This window comes from Oncorhynchus masou, chromosome 29, assembly GCF_036934945.1.
Source record: "Oncorhynchus masou masou isolate Uvic2021 chromosome 29, UVic_Omas_1.1, whole genome shotgun sequence".
NCBI lineage: Eukaryota > Metazoa > Chordata > Actinopteri > Salmoniformes > Salmonidae > Oncorhynchus > Oncorhynchus masou.
The window spans coordinates 25,453,799-25,478,943 of record NC_088240.1 but is presented as its reverse complement, the minus strand read 5'-3'; the positions used below and the strand labels follow the sequence as shown (position 1 = coordinate 25,478,943).

At 40.0% G+C, this 25,145-nt stretch overlaps 1 protein-coding gene across 1 annotated transcript; it reads right to left on the bottom strand.

The window, feature by feature from the left end:
* Window positions 1-2,553: 2,553 nt before the first annotated feature.
* LOC135519261 (neurogenic differentiation factor 1-like) lies at window positions 2,554-4,798 on the bottom strand. Its single transcript, XM_064944396.1, has 2 exons — window positions 4,645-4,798; window positions 2,554-3,982 (listed from the first exon to the last, which is right to left on the bottom strand). The coding sequence occupies exon 2, from the start codon at window positions 3,971-3,973 to the stop codon at window positions 2,909-2,911; it is 1,065 nt and encodes a 354-aa protein (XP_064800468.1). The 5' UTR covers window positions 3,974-3,982; window positions 4,645-4,798; the 3' UTR covers window positions 2,554-2,908.
* Window positions 4,799-25,145: the final 20,347 nt, after the last annotated feature.

The window sequence follows — 25,145 nt, the reverse complement described above, 5'->3', positions numbered from 1 at the left end:
AGTAATTATAGAACAGTGGCCTTTATAGGTCTTTAATTCAATAAAAGATCCTGGCATATCCTACTGAGTAATACGGGTATAAGACTATATACATAGACAAGGCTAATGCGCCAATATCCTTAGCAGCACCATGGACAGTTCCTGATTTAACAAAGGAACCCTGCATACCCATTCATAAAGTTACAGATGACACAGGGATGCCAGTTTCCCAATTTGACATAGTTTACAGCCAACCGACTGGGATGTCTCTCAAATAAATAAAAAACGGTGTGCATTTATGAAATACATTTATGAAACACAAAATACATAATACATTTGTATTTTGGAGACACACGATTTACAGATTTCAGGAGTACACACATTGATTTCATTTTTTCATTTTATTATTCCAGTTTAAAGCATGCTGTGAGTGTTTACTTCCATCTAAGATGTATGCTTATAATCAAATGATTAAACGGTTCAGTGAAGATTCTGATATTGAGGAAGAACGGATATCCAAGGAAACATCTCTAATGGTTATTCAACGTGAACAGTGAATAAAGAAGCACAATTCAGAATGTATATCATGAAGTTGGTTCGCTGCATGGTGCTTTCCCTTATAATATAAGTATTGGGTTATAGATGCAGCCAGTGTGTTCATGCATAAACAAGATCATTTTCATAAATTAAAAACCTCTCCAGCAGAAGTAACATCTGTGTCTTGCTCGGTTTGCATACGAGATGGTGTTCGTACTAAATAGCACCCTATACCCTTCTATACTTGTGCAGGGCTCATAGTGCTCCGGTCAAAAGTAGTACACTATATATAGGGGATAGGGTGTCATTTGGGAAGAAACCATGGTGGCATGTGAATGCCCCTTGACTTACTGCAGCTATTCGTGGCATGGCAGAAAAACGCTCGTTTTGTCCTTCAGTATTTGATATACAACGTTAGGTAAATAAATGCTGGCTAAGGGGGTGTGCTCATTTTCACTCATATAGCCTAGGCCTAAATGTTAATCACAAATGGATGTCTTAATATTTCTCATATCAAGATGCTTTTACATTTCATGCATCTACAATTCATAATATAGCCTAGGACAATATAGGATATAATGATTTAGTAGCATATCCTTATGGGCAGAGAAATAGTCACTCTCCATGCGTAAAGATTTGACGGAAACCCATATTTTAGAGAATGTGTCAATAATTTGGACATCCCAGAAGTGTCGAATGTGGGTTTCAACGAAGTCAAGGTTATTGTGCGACCAGGCTGAGGGAAAGCCACTGAAACTAATTGTGCCTTAACTCTGGTTTTTGACAGATTTAGTCATAGGCTATAGGTTTTCATTTAGGTTTTTATGCAATTTTATCATTATAAAGAACCATATAGTTGATGATTGAGCCACACCTGTCAACGTAATGTTGGCCAAATCAGTCCTGCTCAAAAGTAGCTATTTCTGTTTCGCTCCGTCATTGGCAACGCAGATGTAGGAAATCAATTTGAGCCAGTTTGCTACAGCAGGAACACTATCCTGCAGCAATAGGACATGTGAATTATTATGTGGATTATAATTAATGGACATTGTTGTAGGGGTTGATACATTTTTCGTTAGGGCAAATCAAGTCTGAAATTTCAAAGTGGAAATTACAAACTTAAGAATACTTTTTAAACCTAAAATAGACTACAGGTTTGCATTTTCTGTGAAATTCTCAGCAACAAAGGAATGATCAAACTAAGATCCTACATCTGTCGATCCAGATAATAATTAAAGAAATTGTAGGCTACTCATTCACTTTATTTTACAATAATAATTGAGTGCGCCTCATGATATACATTTATATCCACTGACTTATGTACACTTGAATCACATCGGAAGAGAGTTTAAAACTAAAACCAAAATGCAAATAACGAACATATGAGTATAACTCCATGGCACTCAGTCCCTATGAGTCCTGAAAACATCCTACATTATAAAATGTTTCCAAACAATATACAGTCGGCACACATTGACGATAAGCATCATGCTGCAAATAGCTCTTCTGCACTGATTTGGACATGCATGCAATGGCGCAATAAGAAGGTGCCTGGTATGTTCCAAAATGTGCTGCACTGATAATGAATATGAAGATGGGCCACGGTTGAATTTTGAAATGAAATAATAAGTAGGCCTACTTCGTTTTATGCAATGAGCATTTCCAGGTGACGCGTTGTATACACAATTAGGCGTTTAGCATACTTTGCAAGTAGCAGGCCCCTGCGCATTATTAAACTTTTAAGTAGGCTATCAATGTTTTAGGGGAAATAAAGTTATCAATATTGTGCAACGTTGCATGATTTGCAGTAGGCTAAATAATTGCGAAGGCAACCGATTTGTATTAGCACTTGCCTCTGTATACATAACTTTTTTTAATAAAACGGTTGTATCATATAAACATGACATAACACTATTTTATAAAACATTAACAACATGGAGTTGTGTGAAATGAAATACGACTCGACTTCATAAAAAAGCTATTCATAATTCTGTACAAAATCACAACAAAATAATTCAGTATGGGAGATGTACAATACTGGTTGAAAAATATAGAAATCTTTATTATTTATTTTATTGGCCCAAGTATTCGTTTAAAAATTGCATAGTTTTCCAAATTATTGCTTGTGATTTTGTAGCATGGATAATCAACACATTCTGAGTATAGTCACCACTATTTCCACAATGTGACCTATAGAAGCGCTATAGAATACAATACATGAAGTGAAAGAGAATATGCATATGTATCCGCACTTCTCCTAAAGGCAGTAACAACAATAAATACATAGGCTACATGATAGAATCAAGATGATAATAAATTGCTCTTTTGCATCAGTGGCACTAGGATATCATATCATGACGCACTCTTATCAGTCTTTGATGATTTAATGTATTCACGGATCATGAAATATAGCGTTAAGCTGAGCATTCATGACTCTCTCGTGATGAGTGTGTCCTTCGTACGACATAATGTTTTCCATCGGTATCTCACACCGCTGCGCAGAGCTCGCGTAAAGGGGCGCGTGTGCCTGTGGACCCGCCAGTCCCGCGGCAGCCTGGTAGTGCATTGTAAATGCGTAGTTCTTTTCGAACTCAGACGAAGGCTCGTGTTTGAAGGAAAAGTTCCCGTTGACACTCAGTGGTGGGCTTAAAGGTCCGTCGAATGATGGACTAGTGCAGTCTGTAAGCGGCAGCGCGGTCTCAAAGAACGGCTCCAGCGCACTTCCGTATGAATGGGGCTTGACGTGGAAGATGTGGGAGCTGTCCATTGTACCATATGGAGGGCTGGGAAGACCCGGGGTCTGGTAGGAATAGGGATGCGCGGCGAAGGAAGCACTTGCTGGTTGCATATGAGATGGTATCTCCTGTGTCTGCTCCGGGAGGAACGTTCTGGGGTTAAGCTGGAGACAGCCTGCTACTAGATTAGTAGTGGGCTGAGACAAGCCCTTACACAGGGCCTGTACAAATGACATGATGTCTGGGCTCTTACCCGACCGCAAGATCTCTGACAGGGCCCAGATGTAGTTTTTAGCCAGACGCAAAGTCTCAATTTTTGAGAGCTTTTGGGTTTTGGAGTAACATGGCACAACTTTACGCAAACTCTCGAGCGCGTCGTTGAGTCCGTGCATACGATTCCTTTCGCGCGCGTTCGCCTTGTGGCGCCTCATCTTAAACCTCTGCATTCTGGCTTTTGTCATTTTCTTCTTTTTTGGTCCACGACGTTTAGGCTTTTGATCGTCGCCTTCTTCTTCCTCATCTTCATCTTCATCATCATCCTCATCCAGTCTGTTTAACCCATCCTCGTCGTCATCCTCGAGGTCCCCGTGCATGGATTCGAGTGCGCCGTTTTTCTTCTCCATATCCTGTTCATCCTGGGAGCCCTGACACTCATCAGTCCAGGTCGCAGAATCCTGGGGGTCTGATGACATCATGGTTTCTTCCGTGTAGGACTTAGTCATATTGGAAATCTGTCAATAAAAAAGACAACCGTGAGCAGACTCACTTAGGACATAATTTTCTACTTGACTAATAGCCTATTCAGCAGGAGTTCGTTTTGGAAAATGTGCATTATGCTATACACATTTTTTCACTCTAAGTCAAACAAAAATAATTTTGGATCAGAAGAATCAATATTACGTTTGCAACACCGATGATTATATAGGCTATCATAAACGTCATAGGAATTTGAGAGCAAAATGTAGAACAGTACTTTGTGGTCAGGATAAACCAAAAACATTATAGTAGCATAATACATAAAGTATTCAATTAACACCTAATAGCTTGACATAACGAGTCCACAATTTGATAGAAAAGAATTGTTGCAATTACGTTATTTTAAATCTCCAGTCATTTGAAACATCTATGAAATGTCATCGCTGAGTTCAATCAGAATATCTGAATCCCTGTTTCCTTTTTGTAACAGGTGACATATGGTCACATCACCTTTCATCTGAGCAGGTTTGTATCAATAAATAATTCACGCCTATTCAGAAAATCTTTAACTGTTAAATAACTATACTTTATGGCAATGTAACAGATAAATCACAGCACACAGCACTCCATGCAATTTCTTTCACCCAAAGCATTTGCATAAATACGTTATTGCATTATAAGATTGAGAAATAAATACCTATGTTTTGCAGAATTATCTTGTTATGACTCTGACATGCCCCTCCTGAAGTGTGAGGTCCGGTGGATGGATTGTAATGTAGCTGCGCCGACAGATGCTCGGGTTATATAGCGCTGCTGCTGATGCTGCGAGTGACTGACTGGGAGAGAGAGATGAACCTGTGTGTATATATGGCTGTATCCCTAATACCATCACCATCGCGTTACCCAATGACAGTCAGGAACAGGCTCCACCCACCCAGGCCTTACTCCCGGCACGCGCCATATGGTCCATCTACGTCAGGCAAAAACTGCCTCGAGTGTCACGTGATATGGGACCATTTGTGTTCGCCAGCGCTCTGTATTCCGCTCCTTTGTGGCCAAAAGAAAGTGGCCATCTGTCACCAGTTAGGGACTCCATAGACCCTGTGTGGACCCGCAGGATGGATTAACCCTTTGGTGCGTAAGACATATTCAATCACTACCAATACTCAAGCCCAACCCATTCCCCACGTGTGTCCTCTTTACATGGTTTGATTTTATTAATCATGAATCTCATAATTATGGAATAATGTCATTTTGCACATTAGGATACTTTGGGGACATTGAACACACCTAACATCGCCCAATAAACACGTCAAGTCACCAAGGAAATAATAAGGCCCTTGCTGGCAATATTAAAGGCCCCATACTGGCCTTTCATAACAACAAAAATAATTCATTTAGATCAAATGCATACTTTGCCTTTCTTTTTTTGCTCATTGCTGACTGCATCAGTGCTCATCTGTAAGCGTTATTGTCCCCATCTCTAACAGTGCGTGATGTTGATTGGCAACAGTGGTTGTACAATCTGGACCGAGCTCGGGCTGCTGAAGTAATGAGCATCGAGTCTCCCTCTCTTTTCAAACTGCAGGTCGGCACGCGAGTCGCACGCGCACTAACAAAAGCCTGTTTCACGGCTCACTGCCTCGATCCAACGACCAAAATCTGCTATCTTCTGTTCAATAATTCCCCAAAAATCTACGTGTTGACCGTTGGACAGACAGCGTAACAAGTGGGGGGGAAAAACATACAATCAAGACAGAACTGAACCACAAGACAACGATTGAATATTTAAGCAGAATAGTTATATGGTGGGACTATAAAATTAGACCATAGGCTTAGAATGAGACCGACAATCTACTACACGAACTAAAACCATACGGACTGGACTGTCTGGTCATTCACAAAATGAGTAACTCTAGGCCTATAGCCTAAAATCTAACGACTGGGCATTTGGGTAGTCCTACATGGAAATACACTCATTAGCACATCATTTGGGATGAATTATCAATATCTTTAAATAAACCTATTGATATAGCCTATAGTAGCATAGGCCTACGTGTATGGATAATTGCGCAAATAACTCAATTCTTTATGCTAAACAAAAAGTCTAAATTAAAACAATTTTGCCGAAATGATGAGCCATCATAACATTTTAAACTTGTAAACGTCCATTAAAATAGCTTTTTTTTTCAACATTTCAACTCGGTAGTGTCTGACACGGACATCCCGAGAAAAACACCCCACATTCACACTGTTTGCTCAGCTCTGAATCATATATTTAACAGCGTCGGTTAGGCTAATGGCCCAGCGGAGCAACTCAGAGCCCGGGTCTGCTCCGTAATGTAGGTAACCGTCAAGTGGCCACATAACCTGGTCGCCTCAAAGTGCTGCTTGAGAGAGAACACCTTATCTCGACTCTGTCATAAAACCAGGACAAGTTGTGTCAGTCGAAAGTCCCCTACGAGAACAAGCTGCGCACGCAGCTTCCTTGACTACATCTTTCTGTTACCATATAAACGGTGTTAGCAGGAGACACACGTGGTCGAGGCTTTCAGCACCACCGACAGCTACACTTACAAGAGGGAATACAGCACACTTCTCTTAGAAACGACATATGATTTTAGGATAGACTTCACAAAACAATTTATTTATGTATTTAACAGCTCATAATTACTAGGCTAACTTTGGTTTAAATAATACACAGTAAGACCAGTCTATCTTTTAAACATATTGGCTAAATATATAACTAATTCCTAAAGAAAATGCACTGATTAAACGTGAATTTGCTTTAGACTTGCCTATGTCTAAACATAATTCACACTGATATTGGCTTCATATTGTAACATGTCTTTGCAAACATTATTCGTTTATTCTGTGCTCAACAATATGATACTTTACTGTTATGCTCGTAAAACAACATTTTAAACCAAGTTAATATAACATCCCACTTGGCACAGACATGATTTCAACGTCTATTCCACATTGGTACAACTTAATTCAATTGAAATGACGTGGAAACAACGTCGGTCCAACCAGTGTGTGCCCAGTGGGGTGCATTGGGTTCAACTTGGTGTTTGGTTGCAAACATTCTAAACCCACCGTATCTATTTGAATATGATGATCTGACCTATTCTCTAGCACTAATTAGAAGCCCTTGTCCCAGAGCACGGAATACATACTAGTCCCTACTCCTCGTCTCCTACCAATGCCCTTCCGCTTGAATGGACGCTTAGATTGAACTAATTCCACGTAGCATTTCATTGCACCTTCATCGCACTAATTGCTTATGCAAAAATGCAAATATGTATTAATTAGTTAGACCACTGATTAGTTATTTGGTATTGGCGTGTTATAAATCACAATTTTGGACGCGGATATAAAGTCATGGCTCGAAATCCAGCTGTGTATCGTGCGATGGGTTTTGGTTTCAATAATAGGCCTAGGATATGGAACCCTTCCGGCGCGTTCATATTGCAGGTGACCACCTGCTGCATGCAGGTGTCTATCTGACCCCTATGTGGAGTGCAGATATGACCTATATATCTTATTAGGGAAATGCATAATATTAACAAAAACACCAATGGGCTAAAAATAACAATCTAATAATAATAATCATAATGTTTTTATTGTTGAAGCCTAATACAAATATTAACATAGAATGCCTACACTGTTGTAACATAACAATACCTACTAGGCTTTTAATAATAACAATGTAAGTATCATACAAGTATTATTATTTGCCGGGGCTTCAGAACGATGTCCAATATTTTTTTTAAATTGACGAACAAATATTAATCTTATTTCTTTGCCAAAAACGCACCACTTAGCTGAGACAATCAATTTTGTAAAATGTTGGGAACTTTAAAGCTAAAATCCTTAGTTGATATACATACAGTTTTCGACTTATAAAGTAATGAGGCCTATACCCATTTATTCTTGAAGAATATAACTTATACATGCCTCATCCGCTTAGTTCAACTGTCGTACCCCATCAGAACCCAAAATATAAGTGTGGTTTACTCCAGTGTTTGTAAACAATGTAAATGGAAACAAACACTGTATAGCCTCAAAACATGGTTAAAACTATAAAGTTGATCAAATCAAATGTTATTGGTCACACTCATGGTTAGTAGATGTTAATGCGAGTGTAGCGAAATGCTTGATATCATGGATGGTCAGTCAGTCCTTGCATCTATAGATCTGTCTATACATTTGAGTGGTAACATTTATCCAGGCCCATCCCTCAGCTACTGTTTCAATTAAGGATTATAGCTTTAATTTAGTTGTTTTTCTTTTAAAACACACATAGCCTAACAGTCACCCATAGATCACAATTACATCCTTCCCGATCTGTTTTAAATTCTTCGAACAGGCACTCATAAATAAGCTAGACAATATAACATTTGTTTTCATAATTAAGAAACAGGAGTGGCACTTGAGGTAACACGCGAATGAGATGAAATCAGCACATTTCATTGTTTATTTGTCAAAATGAGGCCCAGAATATTAGAATTTTGCGCTGGTGAGTGGGACTGTGACTTCACTGAGTCACTTTTCTCAAAAAAGACCAAGATCTTTTTATTTTTTATGTTTTGTCTTGGACGGATGCATGCAGCTGAATGCGGTAGTATGGCGTCGTCTTGTGGTGGATATGAAACATTATGTCGGAGGCACCAGGACCGGGTTTTTCTAAACTGTTAGTCTATAATGCTCATTTTCGCCATCCAGGATCACATTTCTGAAAATAATCGGATAGTGTCATTCAGGTCCAAATACCAAAATATAAAGATCACAGAAACCGTAATTTCATTGCATTAAACAGGCCTACTCATTGCCACCTAATACTGGACAGCTATCTACGCGTTCACTGTCATGGTGAATCAGAAATGAGTAAACTACGTGAATTAAGGTAAAGATAATAAAATAAATTATATTAGCCTCTGTATTTCGCTTAAGTAGGTAGCTAGGCTACATGCATTTGTTTGACACTTCTTAATATAAGAGCTGACCACATTCCTATACTGCAGTCAGCTTAACATCCCGAAGCTTTGGTTTTCAGATGTAATAACTTTTTTAAACCTCCCACTTTAGTTTCATTGAAATATCTCGGTTGTATTGCCTTTCGCCTATCTAAATCATCCCTTCCAGTCAGATCAAGATTATCCTGATTTTCGGGAATCAAAACAATTCTAATCACTTCCTTTGAGTCTTGAGAAACGCAAGAACAACATTTAATACAGGTCGCATTGGATTACCCAATCAGAAGAATCAGAATCACATTTTTCAGTTTTGAAATACTAAATTCGAGCATTTAATCCACAATTGCTGAAATTCCGTTTAGAAAAGTTTAGAAAAACTGGGCCCATAGGAGAAGCTTTAAACAATAGGGACTACTTTTTAATCTTTAAAATATTCCATAAATGTTTAAAGTTGTTTAGATTATGAACATCTAACAAGTATAAATGTTACTGCAATTAATTGACCTCGTCAAAAGTTCCTAATAACCACTCTAGCACAGGTGGGATTTCACATCTTCATATATATTGACTGCATTATAGGTATGTGGTCAATTGTTATATTGAGAATTGTCAAATAAATGCATCTACTTACTTAGAAGTGATATGCAAGCCCTATCATTTTAAATCAAGGTAGCTCAACCACTATTCATGTAGTCTACTCATCTCTGTTAACCTATGACAGTTTAGAGGTAGTACCACAACCTGTCTAGCAGATGGCATGATCCTAGCCGATTATTTTCTGAAAAATTGACTTAAAAACAGCCAGATCAATCTGATCCCCCTGGATAGCAGAACATGGACTACAGAATCTGGATCAATCTGATCCAGATAAAACATTTTGAAAAACTGTGCCCTGAGCCTTGTGTGCAAATGAAGTAGAACATACATAGACAAACTATAATCTACTACACAACAAAACAACAACATAGGCCTATAAGCAAAACTGACTCCTACACTCTGGAAAAAATTAAGTTATTCCATTCTATCTACTCTACCCAAGGCCTATCCTATTGTATGCTATTCTATTGACAGGTGCTGCTCCGAGGAAACTCAAATACGCTGCATTCCGAAAGTATTCAGACCCCTTGACTTTTTCCACATTTGGTTACGTTACAGCCTTATTCTAAAATGAATTAAATTATTATTTTTCCTCATCAATCTACACATAATAACCCATAACGACAAAGTGAAAACAGGTTATTAGAAATATTTGCAAATGTATTAAACATAAAAAACAGAAATACCTTGTTTACATAAGTATTCAGACCCTTTGCTATAAGACTTGAAATTGAGCTCTGGTGCATCTTGTTTCCATTGATCAGCCTTGAGATGTTTCTACAACTTTATTGGAGTCCACCTGTGGTAAATTCAATTTATTGGATATGATTTGGAAAGGCACACACCTGTCTATATAAGGTCCCACAGTTGACAGTGCATGTCAGAACAAAAACCAAGCAATGAGATCGAAGGAATTGTCTGTAGACCTCTGAGACAGGATTGTGTCAAGGCACAGATCTAGGGAAGGGTACCAAAACATTTCTGCAGCATTAAAGGTCCCCAAGAACACAATGGCCTCCACCATTCTTAATTGGAAGAAGTTTGAAACCACCAAGACTCTTCCGAGAGCTGGCTGCCCGGCCAAACTGAGCAATCGGGGGAGAAGGGCCTTGGTCAGAGAGGTGACCAAGAACCCGATGGTCACTCTGAATGAGCTCCACAGTTCCTCTGTGGAGATGGGAGAACCTTCCAGAAGGACAACCATCTCTGCAGCACTCCACCAATCAGGCTTTTATGGTAGTGGCTAGATGGAAGTCACACCTCAGAAAAAGGCACATGACAGCCCACTTGGAGTTTGCCAAAAGGGATTTAAAGGACTCTCAGACCATGAGAAACAAGATTCTCTGGTCTGATGAAACCAAGATTGAACTCTTTGGTCTGAATGCCAAGTGTCACGTCTGGAGGAAACCTTGCACCATCCCTACGGTGAAGCATGGTGGTGGCAGCATGATGCTGTGGGGATGTTTTTCAGTGGCAGGGACTGGGAGACTAGTCAGGAACGAGGGAAAGATGAACGAAGCAAAGTACAGAGAGATCCTTGATGAAAACTTGCTCCAGAGCGCTCAGGACCTCAGACCGAGACGAACGTTCACCTTCCAACAGGAAAACGACTCTAAGCACACAGCCAAAACAACGCATGAGTGGCTTCGGGACAAGTCTCTGAATGTTCTGTGGCCCAGTCAGAGCCCAGACTTTAAAAAATGGGGTATTGTGTGTAGATGGATGAGGGGAAAAAAAAACATTGAATCAATAATAGAATAAGGCTGTAACGTAACAACATGTGGGAAAAGGTCAAGGGGTCTGAATAATTTCCGAATGCACTGTACATTCCAATATTTCACTAATACTGTAACCTACTATAATATGCCTAGGCTGACTACCCATACACATCGCTCCTGCCAAACTAGCATTTCTTCTCCACAATGAGTCCGGATTTGCCTTCCTCCCTGACATTTTGTAGAACACAAACACATTCTGACTGTTCGGATTGGTCCCAGAAACCAATGGGTTGGGCCAGAGCCGGCCTACACGATGACGTTATGAACTTTGATATTCTGATTGGTTAGATTTGTTAGAGATGATCAAATCCCTGATGAATTAGTTTTGTACAACCCCCCTCATTTTGATGTCATAACAAACTATTTGGTTGGCAGTTTCAGACTGAATGCACGTGGAGATTTAGGATTAGTCGTTGGGCAACAATAGGCCTACTGTATTTCACTGATGTTTGCACTACACATATGCCACAAGCAGGTTACAAAATATCCTTGTGGAAGACTCATCTCATCCCAGTTATGAAGACAGTGCTGCGCGCCCCTTGTTATGTTACTTTACTCCGCCCGGAAGCGGAAGACTCGGGTAAATTAAATTCTACAAAATTTGTCAGATTCCATTTCCACGGAGCTGCATTTTAACGCTTCAAACTCCTTTCCAACCCACGACACAATGGTAGGCATAAGTGTTTATTGAAACATTACATACGATGATGTTTAGAAATCTGATGCTAAACTTTTACTGTGGCGCACTTTGCCTGATGCAATTCACATGGACCTCAGTTGTCACTGATTTCAATCCTCTTCGTATATATCCAAAGTAATTGTTGGGATACAAATTAACAGTTTTTATGTCAAGGGGAAATTTACACGTCAAATATAAGTCAGAAAACAATGTAAATGCATAGGATATGGCGGTGTAAGACACGACTAGCCTTTAGGTAAATAGTTTAGGATAGGGCAAAACATCTCAGGTGAGAGACTAACTCGATTTTAGACAACTTTTAATTAATTAATTAATAAAGAAACCGTCCTTGACAGCTTGCGAGATATCGCCCGACACGTTGCTGACTGTGGCCTATCTGTTTTAGTAGCATTTGTCCTGCTTTGGATTTTATCCGTATTATCTTTAGACTGTTCTAGTCCTAGTTTCCCGATAGCGATGGATTTTAGGTTTACGAGTGTTTTAACTTTACGTCGTCCCTGCAATGGTCGATGATACAACATGCGTTTCCAAAAACACCACGCAGGTAGAATGTTCGCGCTGGAGGATCGAAATAAAAGCAGCGCTGCTCTCGGATTAGCTTTCTCCATTCAAATCATACTTTACCATTCTAATTATTCCACAATACTGAAGACTCATCAGTTTCTAGAGGGATATAGCAACCACTGTTGCAAATATCGTTGCGCCTTATTCTAATGCGTATAAGCATTACCCTAAAAAATGCACTAACTAAAGTAAAGAATTATAGACAGTAGCCAGCATGATTGAAATATATATAGCATTGTAGGCTATAGGCCTAATGTATTTCCAGTATATTTTAGTGCAGTTATCTCGTTTTTCATTGGAATCATATGCTACTTTTATCGGTTTGTAACAATTGCAAAGACATTGGCAACTTTAGTCAACTTTGTTTTGAAGTTATCAGGGTCACAGAGAGACAGACAAACATATTCATTATGTGTTTAGTGGAGATGTTCTTGTATTAGTTGACGCGGAAGGGGAAAACATGATCTAATGATCACTTTGCTATTCTATGAGTGGTCTGAGACAGTTGGTAAAGGAGCGTTTTAAAGTGAAACTTTTTAAGGATGGTCTTCCTGCCAGTGTGCTTCTTGGTCAAATAAATTATCAATATTTCAATATCTTATTTGGATGGGAAAGGAAGGAAGGAAGTACAGTAGCAGGGCAGGCCAGGACCCCTGAGGCCTGCCCATAACACTGTCCCTGATGAGTGTTATTTTGATTTCAATAACAATTTTGTTAGTTTAATTTGTGAATTGACAAATATAAACACAAATATATAAGTAGTTGATTTTACACATTTTTCAATATATTGTTTTACATAAAATACTCTATGGGAATATCAAAGTTCCAGAGTGCCACCTCTGCTAGTTTTTGAAGTAATCAACCATTTTACACAGAAATTGTCATAGTTGGCAATGTAACCAATCACAGCCCTCCTTTTACTTCTATCATTGCACGTCCTGCAATTCACCAGCAGAGGGTGACCATTTTGAATCCATTTTCACATTCCCTCTGTTGGTAATACTTAAAAAATTGATCATAAATCTCTAAAAGTAGCAGACATCCCCCTATGGAACTTTGATATGCCTGTAGAGTATATTACCGTATAACCATGTCACCGACGGTTATGGATGAAGACCGTCATGACAATAAAATGACTGTTGTAACCATTTAAAAATAAATACAAATATGTGTGTATTTTTGGAACTAACTGCTGACTGAAGGACGGGATGGTCAGGCATTCGTGCCTTAGCCGCAGCAAGATGTTACATTTTTCAGGGGGTGCTGCAGCACCCTCAGCATCCCTACTTCCTGCGGCTATGAGTAATGCGGTTGAGTGCGTTTCTGCGGTAACATGGACTCTTAACAACGTGATGAAACTTTGTTGCTCCTTGCTGAAACAAGCAAGGTGTTGTGTCAAACGAGCCCCATACAATGCAGCAGCGGCACACACAGAAATAGAATGAATAGAACAGGCTTTATTCTATTTCTATGGCAGCACATGCAGTCAGGCGCGGAGGAGAGAGAGAACAAAAAAGTAAAAATTACGGAGACCGCTGTCATTTGGCTGGCCAATTACCGTCATCCAAAATTCCATGACTTTCACAGCCCTACCCACGTGCAAACACACAAGAGACAACCACATCAAAGCATGAAAGCATGCCTCCAGGATTGAAACCAAGGCTAAATCAGTCAGTTCAGCCCCCCTTTAACCTCGAACACCAAATTATGGTCATTGTCAATGGTAAAGGATAATTATTCATTGTATATGGGTGAAACGTCCAAGCTGCGTCTGCATTAAACAATTTGATCTCAATTAGTTTAATGGAAATATACATTTAGATCTTCTTGAATTATGTAAGTAACTACTATTTGAGCAAACTTTAGAGCAGATGGTGTCAGCAAGCATCATCTGAGTGTCCTTTAAACTCCAAGCGGGCTGTCATGTGCCTTTTACTGAGTGGCTTCTGTCTGGCAACTCTACCACGAAGGGCTTTGGTGTAGTTCTGCAGAGATGGTTGTCCTTCTGGAAGGTTCTCCCATCTCTACAGAGGAACTCTGTTACACTGAAAGAGCTCCAATCTGGTTCTTAGTCACCTCCCTGACCAAGGCCCTTCTCCCCCAATTGCTCAGTTTGGCCGGGCGGCCAGCTCTAGGAAGAGTTTTGGTGGTTCCAAACTTCTTCCATTTAAGAATGATGAAGGCCACTGTGTTCTTGGGGACCTTCAATGTTGCAGAAACATTTTGGTACCTTTCCCCAGATCTGTGCCTCGACACAATCCTGTCTCAGAGCTCTACGGACAATTCATTCAACCCCATGGCTTGGTTTTTGCTGAGATTTGTTTTACTACAATTTCTAAAAACTTGTTTTCGCTTTGTCATTATGGGGTATTGGGTGTAGCTTGATGAAGATTTGTATTTATTTAATAATTTTAGAATGACTGTAACGAAACAAAATGTGGAAAAAGTCAAAGGGTCTGAATACTATCCGAATGCACCGAATGTTAGACGAATGTAAAATACTAATTCAGCCATTAAGTGATCTTGTGAGACATTGAACTTTGATCAAAACGTTCTTTAACAAGCAAGCACAACACCCCTGGGCCTGGGTAAGGCCAAGATGTCATAAATATCACAACTTTGATAAATAACATCTCAATTATGCTTTTAGATAAAAATGTCAAATATACAGTCGTGGCCAAAAGTTTTGAGAATGACACAAATATTAATTTCCACAAAGTTTGCTGCTTCAGTGTCTCTAGATATTTTTGTCAGATGTTACTATGGAATACTGAAGTATAATTACAAGCATTTAATAAGTGTCAGTCTTTTATTGACAATTAAATGAAGTTGATGCAAAGAGTCAATATTTGCAGTGTTGACCCTCCCTCTGCAATCCGCCCTGGCATGCTGTCAATTAACTTCTGGGCCGCATCCTGACTGATGGCAGCCAATTCTTGCATAATCAATGCTTGGAGTTTGTCAGAATTTGTGGGGTTTTGTTTGTCCACCAGCCTCTTGAGGATTGACCACAAGTTCTCAATGGGATTAAGGTCTGGGGAGCTTCCTGGCCATGGAGCCAAAATATCAATGTTTTGTTCCCCGAGCCAATTAGTTATCACTTTTGCCTTATGGCAAAGTGCTCTGTCATGCTGGAAAAGGCATTGTTCCTCACCAAACTGTTCATGGATGGTTGGGAGAAGTTGCTCTCGGAGAATGTGTTGGTACCATTCTTTATTCATGGCTGTGTTCTAAGGCAAAGTTGTGAGTGAGCCCACTCCCTTGGCTGAGAAGCAAGCCCACACATGAAGGGTCTCAGGATGCTTTACTGTTGGCATGACACAGGACTGATGGTAGCGCTCACCTTTTTTCCGGATGCCCCAAACAATCGGAAAGGGGATTCATCAGAGAAAATGACTTTACCCCAGTCCTCAGCAGTCCAATCCTTGTACCTTTTGCAGAATATCACTCTGTCCCTGATGTTTTTCCTGGAGAGAAGTGGCTTCTTTGCTGCCCTTCTTGACACCAGGCCATCCTCCAAAAGTCTTCGCCTCATTGTGCTTGCAGATGCACTCACACCTGCCTGCTGCCATTTTTGAGCAAGCTCTGTATGGTGGTGCCCGATCCCACAGCTGAATCAACTTTAGGAGACGGTTCTGGCGCTTGCTGGACTTTCTTGGGTGCCCTGAAGCCTTCTTCGCAACAATTGAACCGCTCTCCTTGAAGTTCTTGATGAGCCGATAAATGGTTGATTTAGGTGTAATCTTACTGGCAGCAATATCCTTGCCTGTGAAGCCCTTTTTGTGCTAAGCAATGATGACAGCACGTGTTTCCTTGCAGGTTACCATGGATGAAGGAAGAACAATGATTCCAAGCACCACCCACCTTTTGACTCTTCCAGACTGTTATTCAAACTCAATCAGCATGACAGAGTGATCTCCAGCCTTGTCCTTGTCAACACTCACACCTGTGTTAACGAGAGATTCACTGACATGTCGGCTGGTCCTTTTGTGGCAGGGCTGAAATGCAGTGGAAATGTTTTTGGGGTATTCAGTTCATTTGCATGGCAAAGAGGGACTTTGTAATTAATTGCAATTCATATGATCACTCTTCATAACATTCTGGAGTATATGCAAATTGCCATCATACAGACTGAGGCAGCAGACTTTGAACAATTTATTTGTGTCATTCCTACAACTTTTGGCCATGACTGTACAGTTTGTCAACAATAATTCCTCAAAAGTACCATTGTATGGATTAAATGCTTTTTGTCCTGATTTCATGAAGAGCCACCCATGCCATATTTTGATTTGGATTATTCTAAGTTAAATGGCTTTACATCCGATAACAGAGTTGAGGTAATGGAATTGAATCATGGGTCCTTGAGCTGTACTACACAGAAATGGATGTGAATGTCATTCTCTTCATGGAGATGTATCCTAAATAGGTACGCAAAGGTAGAAATATGCAATATCCTCCTTTGCATGCATATTCCTGTATTATACTCTGGCTATTATTTTAATGCGCTCCGCCACCAAACAAGACCAAATTTGGTTGCTCAGGATCGGACCAAATCTGAACCAATTATAACGTCTATGGCTTTGTTTAGCTGATCTGATTGGGCATTTTTTTTTCAAAGAACCATTATTGGGCTGCCTGTCTAAACGCAGCCCAAGTGTCACAAGTTTGGACATCAAAGTACAGCACGGTGGAGTTCAGTACATTATAGTGTACTGAACTCTGGTGTGCTCTGCAATGCACATAACTAATCTTATACTGTACTGCACAGGACTGTACTGATCTATACTCACTTTACTGTGCATTACTGTAATGTACTGTATTCTAATGTGTGTTGTCCGAACGAGTGAAACATAGACATCTATGATTGGTTCAGATTTGGTCTGGACCAGACCAAATCTGAACCAATCATGGACGTCTATGTTTGGGCCAAATGATGGCTGGTCTAGACCTCTGTGGATGTTGAAATGAACGTTGGTCCAGACCGGACCAAAAAACTAGGTCTGTGGACGTTGAAATCAATGCCAGGGCGGACTGACCAAATTTAAACTAATTTTCAACGTCCATCAATATACGGTGTAGGGAGGACTTGTCCAGACTTTTCTCACTCTTGCTTTAACCACCAGATTACAGATAGAGAAAGAAAAGTTATCAGTTGAACATAACAGAAATTCTGTCACCGAGAATCTTTTTTATCACTTCATGAACAAAATGTATGCCAGTAAAAAACAAACTAATTGGTAGGTCTACCTTTACTTGTTACTTCTTGTTACTTGGTAATGGAATTTCAAGGCACAAGGCAATGTTTCTTAAACTTACAGGAGACAAAAAAAATGCATCCTAAACCAAATATGTTGATATTAGATGGCAGGGGTCTCTCCTTCAGAATTATTGTATTTAGATGTACAGTGAGGCAAAAAAGTATTTTGTCAGCCACCAATTGTGCAAGTTCTCTCACTTAAAAAGATGCGAGAGGCCTGTAATTTTCATCATAGGTACACTTTAACTATAACAGACAAAATGAGAAAAAAGAATCCAGAAAATCACATTGTAGGACACCTGTCCACAACCTCAAACAGTCACACTCCAAACTCCACTATGGCCAAGACCAAAGAGCTGTCAAAGGACACCTGAAACAAAATTGTAGACCTGCACCAGGCTGGGAAGACTGAATCTGCAATAGGTAAGCAGCTTGGTTTGAAGTAATCAAATGTGGGAGCAATTATTAGGAAATGGAAGACATACAAGACCACTGATAATCTCCCTCGATCTGGGGCTCCACGCAAGATCTCACCCCGTGGGGTCAAAATGATCACAAGAATGGTGAGCATAAATTCCAGAACCACACGGGTGACCTAGTGAATGACCTGCAGAGAGTTGGGACCAAAGTAACAAAGCCTACCATCAGTAACACACTACGCCGCAAGGGGCTCAAATCCTGCAGTGCCAGACGTGTCCCTCTGCTTAAGCCAGTACATGTCCAGGCCCGTCTGAAGTTTGCTAGAGAGCATTTGGATGATCCAGAAGAAGATTGGGAGAATGTCATATGGTCAGATGAAACCAAAATAGAACTTTTTGGTAAAAACTCCACTCGTTGTGTTTGGAGGACAAAGAATGTTGAGTTGCATCCAAAGAACACCATACCCTTCTGGTAGTTGTATTCTAAAACCCATTTTCCACCTGTTTTCCACCTGTTTGACAAGAAATGAAAGCTTTTGCTTACTCCAAAATTTTAGGATGGAAAATGGTTGAATGTATACCTTCAGAAAGTATTCATACCCCTTGACTTTTTCCACATTTTGTTCTGTTACAGCCTGAATTTAAAATTGATTGAAAAGCTGAAATGTCTTTAGTCAATAAGTATTCAACCCCTTTGTTATGGTAAATATAAATAAGTTCAGGAGTGGGAATTTGCTTACCAAGTCACATATGTTGCATGGACTCAAACTGTGCAATAATACTGTTTCACGTCATTTTCAATGTACCTGACACATACAATAATACTGTTTCACGTCATTTTCAATGTACCTGACACATACAATAATACTGTTTCACGTCATTTTCAATGTACCTGACACATACAATAATACTGTTTCACGTCATTTTCAATGTACCTGACACATACAATAATACTGTTTCATGTCATTTTCTACGGACCTCACTCATACAATAATACTGTTTCACGTCATTTTCTACGGACCTCACTCATACAATTATCTGTAAGGTCCCTCAGTCGAGCAGTGAATTTCAAAGATAGATTCACCCAGAAAGACCAATGAGGTTCTCCAATGGCTCGCAGAAAGGCAGGCAACTATTGGTAGATGGGAAAATAAATATACATTGGATATCCCTTTGAGCATTGTGAAGTTATGAATTACACTTTGGATGGATTATCAAGACACCCAGTCACTACAAAGATACAGGCGTCCTTCCTAACTCACTTGCTGGAGAAGAAGGAAACCGCTCAAGGATTTCACAGACGCCAATGGTGACTTTAGAACAGTTACATACTCTAGTTTAATGGTGGCGATAGGAGAACACAACCGAGGAACGATCAACAATGTTGTAGTTATGCCACAATACTAACCTAATTGACAGAGTGAAAAGGAAGCCTGTACAGATTATTCCCAAAACATACATCCTGTTTGCAACTAGGCACTAAAGTAATACTGCAAAAAAATGTAGCAAAGCAATTAACTTTTTGTCCTGAATACAAAGTGTTATGTTTGGGGTAAATACAATACATTACTGAGTACCACTCTCCAAATTTTCAAGCATAGTGGTGGCTGCATCATGTTATGGGTATGCTTGTAATCTTTAAGGACTGGGGAGTTTTTCAGGATAAAAAATAAACAATGGAGGAGAAGCACGGGCAAAATCATACAGGAAAACCTGGTTTAGTCTGCTTTCCACCAGACACTGGGAGATTAATTCACCTTTCAGCAGGACAATAACCTAAAACACAAGGCCAAATCTACACTGGAGTTGCTTGCCAAGAATGTTCCTGAGTGTCCGAGTTACAGTTTTACCTTAAATCTGCTTGAAAATCTACTGCAAGACATAAAAATGGTTGTCTAGCAATGATCAACAACCAATTTGACAGAGCTTGAAGAATTTTGAAAATAATAATGGCCAAATATTGTACAATGCAGGTGTGCAAAGCTCTTAGACTTACCCAGAAAGACTCACAGCTGTAATCGCTGCCAAAGGTGATTCTAACATGTATTGACTCAGGGGTGTGAATACTTATGTAAATTACATATTTCTTTATTTAATTTTCAATACATTTGCAAACATTTCTAGGAACATGTTTTCACTTTGTCATCATGGGATATTGTGTGATGAGTGAGAAACATATATTTAATCCATTTTGAATTCAGGCTGTAACACAACAAATTGTAAGTCAAGGAGTATGAATACTTTTTGAAAGCACTATGTATATTTCTCAAAAATATGGACTCTTAGCTTTCATTTGACACCCAATTTGATATGCTCCTATGAATGTCACATGTTGGTGCTCATGGGTCATTTTTACATGGAAGTGACCCACTGTAAAATGTTGCCAGCAAATCTCTTACAGTACTATAGTAGTAGTTTGTTGTTTCTAATATCAGGTGGATGCTATTAAACCCATAATTTTCAGCTGTTATAAGAAAATGTTATGATATTGCTCCAGGACAGTACATTGCGTGTTGCTGTGTTCCTGCCTGTTGTACCTTTGCTGGCCAGGCATAAAGGCAATCAAGCAGACAGGCATCTATGTGGACAGAAGGGCAGTAGTGCTGAGCGATTAGTGCTTTTTGGGGGTCGGTTCACTTTCGGTTTGACTATAAAAAAATAATGGATTTTAGTCCCTTTTTTTCTTTAACCATTTAATGCACTATGCATTGTGTGGGTTGAACAACACAGAATAAATCAATTAAAACAATTCCCATGAATAAAGTCATCAAATAAAACAAATGTAATATCCACAACTGAAATATTTAGTTAAAGTAATGTTAATAACTGCCAATTACTGTTTATCACATATAACCATAATTTATTAACATTAACAACATATTTCAGTTGTGTATATTACATTTGTTTTATTTGATGACATTATTATTTAATCTCTATAGAGCTGCTCTATAGAGCTGCTGCCTATGCTGTCTGAAGAACTACAAAAGTAAATAAGGCATACTTTTATGACTGCTGAATACCAAAGATCAATCACTTAGATCATGTATTTTCAGGTAGAGATACCTCACGAAGCAACACCTGCTCTCTATATCACCTCACAATCACACATTCTTCTCTCTTCCGTAGCAGTCATAAAGTAGATAGACCGGACAAGTAGATGCGTAATGGATTATGCTAATTTTAGGTCATTACCACAACTATGTAGAATATACTCCCTACTACATCGTACAGTTCAAGCTGGATCTGATTTATCAAATAATTTAACCGATGTCGGTCAATTAGTTGTTTAATAAAATGGAAAATAACCAACATATCGGTTAATCACTCAGTAGTAAGACAGGCATGCGGTCTCAGGAGGTGAAGACAATGTCCACAGACAATTTTTGGCAGGGTGGCAGACACTGTCCAGTCCTGTGGGTAATTCCAAGGTAAAAGTGATGCCGATTACCAACAACGACGAGACTGCCTACAGGGAGGTGGTGAGGGCCCTCGACGTGTGGTGTCAGAAAAACAACCTCTCACTCAACGTCAACAAAACAAAGGAGATGATTGTGGACTTCAGGAAACAGCAGAGGGAGCACCCCTCTAGCCACATCGACGGTACAGTAGTGGAGAAGGTGGAAAGTTTTAAGTTCCCCGGCTTACACATTACAGACAAAGTGAAATGGTCCACCCACACAGACAGCTTTTTGAACCAGAAGTTTTCTTTTTCAACCTCAGGAGGCTGAAGAAAGTTGGCTTGTCACCAAAAACACTCACAAACTTTTACAGATGCACAATCGAGAGCATCCTGGCGGGCTGTATCACCGCCTGGTACTGCAACTGCTCCTCCCACGACCGCAAGACTCTCCAGTGGGATGTGAGGTCTGCACAATGCATCACCGGGGGCAAACTACCTGCCCTCCATGACACCTACACCACCCAATGTCACAGGAAGGCCAAAAAGATCATCAAAGATAACAACCACCCGAGCCACTGCCTGTTCACCCCGCTATCATCCAGAAGGCGAGGTCAGTACAGGTGCATCAAAGCTGGGACGGAGAGACTGAAAAACAGCTTCTATTTCAAGGCCATCAGACTGTTAAACAGCCACCACTAACATTGAGCGGCTGCTGCCAACATACTGACTCAAATCTCTAGACACTATAATAATTAAAACTGGGATGTAATAAATGTATCACTAGTCACTTTAAACAATGCCACTTAATATAATGTTTACATACCCTACATTACTCATCTCATATGTATATACTGTACTCTATACCATCTACTGCATATTGCCTATGCCGTTCGGCCATCACTCATCCATATATTTATATGTACATATTCTTATTCATTCCTTTACACTTGTGTGTGTATAAGGTAGTTGTTGTGAAATTGTTAGATTACTTGTTAGATATTACTGCATGGTTGGAACTAGAAGCACAAGCATTTCGCTACACTCGCATTAACATCTGCTTACCATGATGTATATGACCAATAAGATTTGATTTGCTACTCAGATGTTTCACATTAAATTGTATGTCAAACAAAAAAACAATGATAATGTTAAACAAACCAATTGTAAAGTTAAATAAACCAGACAACGCTATGCACTATACTTTTAACAAATACCATAACAAATTGTACAAAAACACATTTGCTTGAAGAACAGTGCAGATGAAAAGTTTGGTTATAGAATGACGGCACAAATCGTCATTCTGTTACCCAACTCTGCATCTCTCTCTTCTTCAGCTGTGAAAGTGATAGACATGGGTTGAACTTGACACACTAAACTTCTCCTGCCCTTTTTTATGTTTATATAACCTGTAAACCAGGGTCATGGTCAAGTTTGCCAACAGCAATTATTTTTGCTGGGTCACTCTCTAAACCACTGCACTGTTATTTAGGCATAGGCTTCATCCCAAATGGCACGCAAGGCTCTTTACATATAGGATGAAGGTGCCATTTGGGGCGCACTTTAGTGGTCACCCCCGGTCTGCTTGCCTCTACTAGGGGATAGAGGGTTGAAGTGACACATTTTAATAGGTTGTGGTGAGAATATTCACAGAGAGGCAGGGGTACCAGAGGTGTGAAACCTTTGGCTGGATCCAAGCAAGAACACACTGACACGTGTGTGTGTGTGTGCATGCTTTGTCAGTCCTGGAGCGTCTTTAGGTCAAGCACAGTTTCTTCTTCCTCAGGATAAATCTGGGATAAATCTTAACTTCACATCGCCTCGACGACGCTCTGTTTGAATTGAAACGGAAATTTAGGCTTAAGCTCGACCCTGTCGGAATGAGAGTTTCACAAAAATACCAAAAGTGATGCTATCATAAGCAATGTGTCACTTTGTTCTTAAATAAAACACAGTCTTACATTTCAGATTTATTTGGATTGGAACCCAGTCTGTTTGACATATCCAGGATATATAATATTTAGTGGGAGTTTGAGACTCTTCTTGACTTGTCAGGTCTGACAGTACGTGGGTCATTCAGGCTTGTTTGAGATCTAATGTTACATGATATTGCTTCAGCTTTATTTGGTAGAACTCAAAGGTCCAATGCAGCCATATTTATATCAAATCATTTTTGGGTGTAAATGGCATGTTTATAGAAGGGATGTAAATGGCATGTTATAGAAGGGTCCATACAACGTTTTGAGAAACTTACCCCAAACAGCAAATTCCTCATCCTTGTTGTGTAGTATGGGGGCCCTGAAGAAATATGAACAAAGGCTCCAAATTCACCCAAATATGTTCTTATAGAAATGGCAAAGCTCTCAGTATAGTGATGCAGGTCTTTAGATGTTGTACAGATGAAATTTATCTGCAATGTTATATTCCATTCTGTGCGACTAGTACCGGGTTGGAACCCCATTGCCTTCAGAGCTGCCTGAATTCATTGGGGCATATAAACCTTGCTCAATTGCTATCAATGGACCTAACGTGTGCCAGGAAAGCCTTCCCCTACACCATTACACCACCGCCACCAGCCTGTACCGTTGACACCAGACAGGATGGGTCCATGGACTCGTTGCCTACACCAAATCCTGACTCTACCTTCAGCATGCCTCAACAGGAACCGGGATTCGTCGGACCAGGCAACGTTTTTCCAGTCCTCAGTTGTCCACCATTGGTGAACGCGTGCCCACTGGAGACGTTACTTTTTGTTTTTAGCTGAGAGGAGTGGAACCCGGTGTGGTAGTCTGTTGCAATAGTCCATTCGTGACCAGGACCGACGAGTGTGAGTTCCAAGCTGCGGTTCTGCTACCCGCCTGTTAGCTTGCATGATTCTTGCCATTCTCTTTCGACCTCTCATAAGCGACATGATTTTTCCAATAGGACTGCCACTGACTGTTTTCTGTTTGTTGCACCATTCTTGGTAAACACTGCCTGGCAAAAACGATAATGCTCAAAGTCGCTTAGGTCACTTGTTTTGCTCATTCTAATGTTCAATCGAACAGTAACTGAATGCCTCGATGTCTTCCTGCATTATCTAGCAAGCCACGGCCACGTGATTAACTGTCAGTAAGACCAAACCATTTTCATGAACGGGGTGGTGTACCTAATAAACTGGCCACTGAGTGTATAGGAAACACAGGTAATTCACATTTCTGACTGCACTGGGCCTTTAATAATTTGTATGTGTTTCTTCAGGACTTGCATCCAAATTTGCAAACTTCAAGTTAATTAGGATTTTAAAGTGCATTTTACACAGAGGACACAGCAGAGGAAGGTGACACCCTGGCGCTACATTGCTCTGTGATACATCACAGGACGTGTGTGTACGTGACAAAGCAGTGGGGTGGCTGGCAGGCCAAGGTATTCTGTTACCGCTCTAGACAAAGCAGTCGTGGTTCAGATAGCCAGATTGCAGCTCTGAACCCCGGCATTATTTCTTGAATGGCACCCTATTCCCATATA